Source organism: Anneissia japonica, unplaced genomic scaffold (assembly GCF_011630105.1).
Source record: "Anneissia japonica isolate Jap-2015-1 unplaced genomic scaffold, ASM1163010v1 scaffold288008_len1385354_cov213, whole genome shotgun sequence".
Classification (NCBI taxonomy): Eukaryota; Metazoa; Echinodermata; class Crinoidea; order Comatulida; family Comatulidae; genus Anneissia; species Anneissia japonica.
The window spans coordinates 1,334,190-1,343,729 of record NW_022720123.1 but is presented as its reverse complement, the minus strand read 5'-3'; the positions used below and the strand labels follow the sequence as shown (position 1 = coordinate 1,343,729).

At 32.9% G+C, this 9,540-nt stretch overlaps 1 protein-coding gene across 2 annotated transcripts in view; it reads left to right on the top strand.

Annotated features, from left to right (window-relative positions):
- The window catches only part of LOC117111181 (nuclear polyadenylated RNA-binding protein 3-like), a 13,804-nt gene extending 5,792 nt beyond the window's left edge, over positions 1-8,012 (top strand). For both annotated transcript variants that reach the window (XM_033254056.1, XM_033254055.1), the window contains exons 3-7: positions 1,924-2,294; positions 2,891-2,954; positions 3,653-3,732; positions 4,287-4,429; positions 5,117-8,012. In XM_033254056.1, coding sequence (XP_033109947.1) covers positions 1,952-2,294; positions 2,891-2,954; positions 3,653-3,732; positions 4,287-4,411 — 612 coding nt within the window. In that variant the 5' untranslated portion in view covers positions 1,924-1,951 and the 3' untranslated portion in view covers positions 4,412-4,429; positions 5,117-8,012. The remainder of the gene's footprint in view (positions 1-1,923; positions 2,295-2,890; positions 2,955-3,652; positions 3,733-4,286; positions 4,430-5,116) is intronic.
- The last annotated feature ends 1,528 nt before the right edge of the window (positions 8,013-9,540 follow it).

Below are 9,540 nucleotides of genomic sequence, written 5' to 3'. Positions count from 1 at the left end.
TATATATAATAAAGATACCATATATTTATATATATATGTATATATATATATATATATATATATATATATATATGTATATATATGTATATAAATTATTTTATAAAATAATGAGAAAACAAAAAAACTATCAATTAAAAAAATTATACAGATTAAACATTGAATTACATTAATAAAGTTGGATTGTTGTCTGGCAATCGTCTACAGGTTATGACATTTGCTTGATGATGGTTTTCTGTAATTGAATGAATAAACTAATTTTACCTGATATGAATGTATTTGTATGCATAATCCATGCTAATTTGAGTTTAATTATAATTAACCAGAATCTTAGAGATGTTAATTGTAATCATCGATTTAAAATGAAATTTTAATGATCTTTTAAATTATACGATTCATTATACTGTACTTTCATTTCCTCGTCAGTCATGTGATTATTATCACATAATGTCTAAAGATAGATTGTCTGGTAGTAGTGGAAATTCCACTTTTAGTCATCATTGATCTTAACTACAGTATTCAAGCTTTATTTAGTCATGTGATATATTGTCAGTGTCATATGTCGAAGCTTCTTGTTTTCTTATGAGCAGGAAGTTTCATCATATAATTTGTTGCAATGTGTATTAGAATGTTTTCAAGTTATTTAAAGATATTAAACTCTGTATGTTAAACTTCTGAGTGAAACCTTAGATCCCTATTCCTTTGTTTTGTGTGTGTGTGTTGGTGGAGGGTGTGTGGGGTGGGCGAAGTTACACTGAGTGTTGGTTGAGTCACTAATATTAAGCATATAGCAAGTATTTGAAAATGATAGATTGTGTATTTGATATTGATTAATTGATGATAGTGAAATACACAGATATTCTACTACTACTGTACATCATCACACATGAAATGACATCACCACACATGAAATGACATCACCACACTTGATATGACATCACCACACTTGATATGACATCGCCACACTTGAAGTGACATCACCACACTTGAAATACACCACCACACTATTTTTGTTTCTGATGCTAAAAGCATTCAGAAATCAATTACGATGTGGAAATGCCAAAGTCAAAGGATCATTAAAAACTAAGCGAATATGCTACTGTATTTTGTGATGAGTTTGCGTCAGGTAATATGGGAGTGAAGTTTTTGCTCTACCTGACGTGTTATTGTACTAAATACTCAATACATTTCTCAATACTTGCAATAAAAAAAAAATTTAAAAAAATCCCCACTTAAGATGATCAATCCAATCATACTTCAATGAAATTCATACACGACCAAAAAAATACTTTTGTAAAAGCATATTTTTATTCAATATAGCATGTACCATGATGGAATAAATCAATAGAAACTGTGTTTTACACATATCCAGTGGACACAATACTAGTCATAAGTTTGTAAAATTTAATACTAGGTCTTATGCCCTGAAAATTTGAATTTTAAGAAAACATACAAAACAATACCAGCAAATCGTCGATGAAATATTTATGTATAAAAGAGCAAGTCTAATTTTTGTTGTTTAGTAAGTGTGGTTTGAAGAGAATTAGAAATTCCTTTCATTACAACTGGTAACACTCACTTTTTTGTTTACAGAATTACCTTGACAGAGCCCTTATGTGTGTGTTTTAATATTCAGTGTTGTTTACAAAACCATTGATGAATGACATAACAATACACAAATTGTATCTTGTATTACCGTCCAGGTTTCAGTAACTTACAAATATTTTATAGATATTTATCACTATCTGTCACATCCCAAGTAATGGAATAATGCAGGTTTTAATGTAAACATCCAACAATACCTTTTGTGTAATTAGCAGAGAGGCAGAACATAGAATAATTTTATAATACGTGTTGTGCTAACTGCATGTCATAATTAATGTTATTCATTTTACATAATTCTTCACCACAATATTTCCTTGCCAGTTTTTTTTTTTAGAGACTATATCTGGCAATGCATCGAGGGGCATTCTATGGTCCATACGGAGGTCCCTTCCCTCCTCCTGGTTTCTCAGCCTACGGAGCATACTATCACGGAGACAACAGTCATCTATGTTCAGTTGGCAGTGCAACAAACAGTAACGACCCAAAATCGAAGGCTTCCAGATTGTTTATAGGGAATCTGAACACAGGATATGTAACACGACGCGATATTGAACGACTGTTTGTACCATATGGCAGAATCACTGGTATTTCTTTACATAAAGGATTTGGATTTGTGCAGTTTACAAGTGAATTCAATGCAAGGCGAGCAAAAGAAGCTGAGAATAATAGAATTGTCGCTAAACAACCTATAGGTAAGTATAGATAATTGGAATCATTTATTTGAGATAGGCTAACATTAATGTTTCTGTAGTAATGTTCTTACAACTACTCCATGCCCAGAAAATAAATTCCATTATTATTATTAATTTTGGAGGGCTTTAGGTGGTCAGTATAATATCCATAGTCTTCCACATATCACTATCACTGGGTTGGTGTTTGGCGGGGATAGTTTTCCATCCTAAGATTTATGTAAAGTGCCTAGAGGGATCTGTGATCCATTGGGTGCTATATAAATACAGTTTTATTGTTATTATTAATTATTATTATTAATTATTATTATTATTATTATTATTACAGTTGAACTTGCCCAAGTCAAATTCAAAATGGCATTGAAAAATTGTTCGTCTTAGCTAAGATAAAATTTGACTTACAGATTATTAATGGAAAATACAACAATTTGGCATGCAAAATAAGGTCGTTGTCGCCGTCGCCGTCGTCGTCGTCGTCAGTAGATTACATTACTAAATACAGAAGTATCACTTTGGTATAGATTGATATTTTTATTTTAATGGGAATGAAATGATGTTTGCATTTTTTACTGACAAACTTGATGCTTATTTTGGTTCAGATATATATGTTGCAAGTGAGCCTGACGCAGGCCGACCCAAGGGGTTCAAACGAATAGATTATGGGTAAGTAAATTTTCCATTTATGATTAAAAGAATGCATTGTTTATTAATAATACTATAAGATAATAGTTTTAATGGTAAATGTTTTGTTGGAATACTGGTGGACTACATTATTAAAATAAATCCTGGAATAAGTGCCGTAGTCTATTTATTCTCTTATATTCATTTAAAACACCTTCCTACCCTAGGTAAGAAGGTGCTTTATATAATCCTATATTAATATTAATTTCTACACCTACAAAGTTATAAAGCTTTTTATACTTAGAGGAAGAATCTAGCAAGCTAATTCCACCATCAGTACTTGAATATTTATAGAATTATTCAATATTTTAATGAGGAACAGTGTTTTATCAACAAGAAACTCATAGAGGTGTGACTCCAGGATTTGCTTGACAGGGGTTCCGATGTCCACAAGGGAGCTTGATGTCCCCGAAAAGAGCAAAGTGGGTGTTGTCGGGTGTCTCAAAATCTTTTGAAAAACATGACAATTTTGGGGTGTTTCAAAGGCTTCTTTAATCAGTTTTAGAGTCTATTAATATGTAGAGAATACATATAATTTTTTTTTTCTCCCCAACAAATTGTGGTTTTTATCCTCAGTGGGGAGCCAGCTCTCCCCTATGGGGGCTCCTGCTGTCACCACCCTGAGCTCTTTAAGAATGACTATTTTTAAAATGCTGGAGTATTTTTTTCCTGTATTGTAGAAGTGGTGCTGTTGGTGAGAAAATTGCTGGTACATCTTGCAGTATGCGTCAGGTACAGCATGATCCTGTTTCTGGGGATGGTAAGCAGGCATTGGATATTTATTATGTTACGCCAGGCACACACTGCATTGACGATTGTCAACCAACATGATTCAGTCGAGAATGGTACGCGACAAGGCATACGCCATGTATCATTTTTAATGATGGCTCGGTCTGCCATCAACCATCAAGCGTTAACACAGTTAGCGGAGATGATTTCATCAGCCGATGGCCGTCGTACAATGCAGTTTTGCCCAGCGTATTATTATGTATACCCCTCATAACATGCGGGATGTACTGTCAAAGAATATGAGTCCAGTCTAGTGAGAATGAGATTTCCAGTTCTGGATACAGTATGAGATATTCTTTCAAATGTGTGTAGAATGTCCTGTCAAAGAGAATATCCTTGATTTCCTCGTCATCCTCATCATGGTCATCACATTATCGTCATTACTACTGCCACTCATGTTATTACTCCACCTATAGAAACTTCTTGCTCTTGTCTAGGAATTACTACATGGATAGACAAAATGTGTATGCCATATTCATTTGGCCAAAATGTTAATACTGTATTTATATTTTGCTGTGTTTTCAGAACCAGCATCATGGAAATGTGCAAGCTGTGGTGAGAAAGCGCTGTCAGCATGGGAGTTGATGAAGCATTCTGCCGAAGCTCATCAAAATAAAATCTACGAAGAGGTCACCAATGAAAAACCTTAATGGATTCAAGTACAATTGGTAAGGTTACCATATATATTTGAATAAATGCCCCCCCTGAATAAACTCCCCTCTAGAACCTCATTCGGAATAAACACCTCTCGATACAATTCTAATTGAAGCAATATCATTCTCAACACATTCTATTAATTTCATACAGTAAAATTACATTTTTTCTACCCTGGTTGGGATCATTAAGTCTTTATGATCACACAATAATACATTTTGATGGTAATTATTTGTTAAAGTTCCATATTTACATTGAAATTAAGGTGTGTTTATTTTATACACGTATTCATTTTACGCCAAAGAAAATAAATGCCACCCTTGAATAAGCACCTCCCTAGTATAAACAAGTCCTTCATTCAAATAAATAGGATAATTACTTTCTTTGACCGATATCTTCATGATTTAGTCATAATTTTGGAAGTGTCTGTATCCATCCACTTATTATGCCTGCTAAAAATGAAAATACTTGGTTATAGCAAAATTTGCGGCATGGCTTTAACATTGGGTGGGCCTGATAAGCACTGTGCGAGTGGAGCAAGACACCAAGGTTGAGGTTAGAGGCTGCCAAGGGCCCAAGGATGAGGTCGAGGGGTAATGTCCAGAAATCTCAAGCAGGGAATTTAAAAGCCCACAAACCATAAACAAGCATAGCCTAAACAGATCATTAATAAGTGTATAAATGTATTATATTTTCGACAGCCGTCAAGAAATGTTGCGATGAGACAAACATAGCAGTTATCGTTGTCACATTCAGGCAAATACAGTTGCTATGGGACGAGGGGTAATATATCTTGGTGGCTGTCAGCCACTTAAAACAAATATATATGTATATTATCTATATTATTATATCTCTAATATGTATAGAAATCTATAGAAGTATATTAGAAAATTATTAAAATATTCAGCTCTTGAAAAGAGTTGTTTACTGCACGGTGGAGTAAGTTAGGTTTTAATTGTTATTGTACTAAAGGTCTTGTGTTATGTTTATTGAAAAGCAATTGGTATTTCACATTCTCCTGTTCCAGACTTTTTAACAATCTTATTAAACGGAATATTTTATATCAAAATTTATTCCCATAGAAAATGTGTGCAAATGCAATACAATAATTTGTTATTAGCTGTTAGTGAAGGTAATACTGAATTTTAGAGACATGTTGTTAATACAGGTCTCCCTCCAGTTAAATAACACCTTTGGATGAGGCTTTTCAATTCTTTAGCACCTTTGGTCTCTAATTAGAAAAAAAAAAACTATCATAAAGATAGGCATATATTCAGGCCTGCAGAAAGTGGTCTTTAATTGGAGGTGGTCTTTTTTGAAGGGATCTTTAATTAAAGGGAGACCTATTTTCATATTTTTGCTAAAGTTTGATCATGATTACCATCAGAAAAAATAATAATAGGTAATGTGATAACATCTAAAATGTGTTTGAATAATATTACATTTTAATACAAGTGTTATTTTATTGTCGAATTGATGTGGTGTAACTATCCTTTACTATCTCTGCTAAATTTGCTTGAAATTATAATCAGAAATATATTATTTATAAGATATATCATTGTAGTTATGAAAAGCTTATTTATTATATTTTTAATAAATTCAACTTACAATAGGCAGAATATTTTCATTGATTAACAATTTCTACTTAATCCTGGCCTACAAAAGAGAGGGTGGAATTGGTTCAGCTTTTGGTTTGTTTAGCAAAATAAGTATACCATTGATCATGTATGTTGTAATTTGTCTACAAAGAAAAATATCCTGTTAATCTTAAGGTTTGTATTCAGATGCTTTGTATAACAACGCCAAATATCTGTAACCAGTTAAACAATATACAGTACCGGTAAGAAAATGCGTCTTTAAGAGAAAAGCAAGAGCACCTTATTTGGTTCTTGAAGGATAGTAGGTATCTTCTTAATTGAAATTTAATCACAGTTTTTATTCTTACTTTGTATCAATTATTTTTAGATGCATTATTGCAGATTAAAACCCAATTATTGACATTTCAAAGTCAAGTTGGAAATAAAAGAATTTTGATTAAATTATTTCCAAATACCAACAGACTTGCAGATAATTGTGGTCTTTTGCTTTATACTTATTTTTTATTGGTAATGGGTTAAAATGTATGTCATATAATTATTGGCTTTTATTAGAATTAAATTAGCTCAAAATAATGCTTATCTAAAGAGTGAATAAACCACTTCCCTTGTATATTTTCTGGTATATATTTCAAATATTTTCTTGCTGATAAAATAAGGTATTAGCTAATGTGTTGGAAATAAACCTGTGTAATCTTAATAATCTTGTGTAATAATACATGAATATATACTGTAAACTATTCACTGTATGTGATTCCAGATCTTTAGGAACAAGATTGAATTAAACATCTAATACTTTGGTAATCTTTATTAATAGGCAATAACCTGTTCTTTGTATTTAGCTACTCCATGTTAATCTTATCTGGATTAGATATCCTAATCTTTAATCAAAAGTTGTAATCTTAACAAATGTAGCTTATACAGATTATCAATATTCACAATCTGTTTATGCATACTATAATGAAAAGGATCAATATCTATATACCTATAAGATTAGTTATCTAAGTATTTATTTCTAAGATCAGTTGTGAATACGTTACTGAGGATGCTATGAAAAAAATTGCTAAATACCATGCAAAATGCAGCCTTGTTTTTAACCCAGTGTTTACACCTGTTTTGAACACCAGTGTTAATGTGCCAATGTTTTAAAAGAGGTGCTCTATACTCATGTAGTATGGCACTTGTTTTTTTGACATGTGTTCAAGTAGCTTTTAACATCTGTATTATTATACGTATGTTCTTGCACAAGTGTTTGCAAACATGTTCTTACATTTGTGCCCTTGCACTTAACACTAGGGTTCTGACACCAGTGTTATGTAATTGTTCCAAACCAGTGCTCAGACACGTATCTGTGCACTTGTGTTTTAACATTTCTAAGTTCTAACATTGTACACAACTGTCTTCTATATTCAGTGTTCATAAACCTGTGTATCCCATGTACACACGTCCTCGTTTCCCCCTCGTTTTACATTTCTTGATATATCACTGCACATGTCTGTGTTCTAACAAACTCCAGTTTTATCAGTAGTCTAGCAACTGTCACACTGTTTCAACACCTTTAAAAAAAACATAGTGAACCTTTCCATACAAATGCAAGATTTACCCCAGTTATTTATGTAGACATTTTCTTTCTATGTCATGTTTTGAGTACAATTGGTTGATGCTTTTGTTGGGTGGATGAAAAGAATAATTATTACATTTTATGGAGGCATGCTGTGGTATTGAGAAGCGGGACAATACTTGTCGCCATGGTAGCTAATCGATCATGTAAAAGTTTCTGAATGCAGATTAAAATTCCAGCCATATCTTGCGATATGTAAATGTATATTTAGATGTAAAGAAAAATTATAAGAAAAAAAAGGTTTATTATATTGTTAATTATGTAGGGTAGTATTTAGAACATTTATTTTTCGATATAAAGTGAAATGTGTGATAATATGTTTTACTGGCAACATTTACAAGTTGTAATTCAAGAGGAAAATATAACTATATGAACAAAATATGTTGGCGTCATAAATACAGTACAGTAATGCGAATATTGACGGCAGTTGAGTATCTGGGGGTTGGGGGTGGGGTGCACTTCCCAAAAGTCTCTTCCCCCCTCCCTAGTTTTTCCCAAAAAATCACGGTCTAGTAGTTAAAATTCACCTTATTTTACAAGCTAACATCCCCTCACCTAATTATCGAGCCCCCATTTCACCTTCGCTTCCCATCCCAATTTTAAGACTTTAGGTACGCCACTTATTGACAACGGCGACCCGGGACGGCAACTCTCCATTAATTTTGATGATGAAAGTGATGATGTATATGATGAGGTGGAATTGAATGATTGATGACAATAACAATGACGAGCGATGACGATGGTGCCAGTCGAAACTAAAGTTGAACTACAAAAAAACATCCACTTAAGTTGGTGAAGGCGAAGTTTAACTTAGCTACCTCAAAGATGGCTATATCATCATCATCATATCTCAATGAGTCAGAATCAAAATAAATCTTATTGTCATGAAATCATTACAGTCATGAAAATTGTCTTCCTGTTACAAAGATATAAAGTATAAAAATATAAAATGACCATCAAAGCATAAATTTAGCTTTACAGTTATACAGAATTACACAAAACAATAAATTATTCAAATAGGAACGCCCTGCACCAACATGGTTGCTGTAAATAATCGAGTTCTCCCTTCACCCAGTACTGCATCGCCACTGAACTCATTGGTGCACTCCCTGTTTCCCTCTTTCCTCAAAATTTTCTCCCTCTTTTTTATTTTTTCGGCTTGGCCCTCATGGTCTCCCGCTGGATCTGCACCTGGTGTTTGTTTCTTCCTGGAATAAACACCCCCTAAATGACTGTATACAAAACTAATGGAAGCAACATCATTCTCAATACATTTACAAATGTTCAGTGCTCCAGTAAACATTGCATTTTTCTTACCTGGTTAGGATCACGCATTACACATTTTGACACCGTAATTATGTGTTGTAAGTAGCATTCGATTAATACATAGGCCTACTGTATTATATAATGCGTCCATAGTACACCCAACAAATAAAAAACGTCTCCTTCGAATAAACACCCCCTCATATGCATCCGTTTTACACCCAAAAATAAATGCCCACTCAAAAACGCTTCTTAACAATGCTCCCCGGGGTGTTTATTTAGCCGCCGACGATATTATATACACAGCAGTTTTCACATGAATATTTTATATCCTAGTATTTTATATTTTTATGAATTTTCTTGATGTTAATTGATTTTTTATGTATTGGTGCCTATCTATGAGAAAATTTTTTTTTTGGGCGGGGGGGGAGGGATAATACTGTGCAATATAATAATAATACTGTAGTAGTAAAATCTTTTTAAAAAATCACCATAAATAAAAGAATGCTAAAGAAAACCCAGGAAATACCCCGAGAAATACACTTTTTCATCAGTGGCACACTTCTTAATAGAAGGTTCGTTCAAATCCTTTATTATTAAAATTAAAAGTACAGTACAGTACAGCAATCCAGTGTGGTGTAAAATG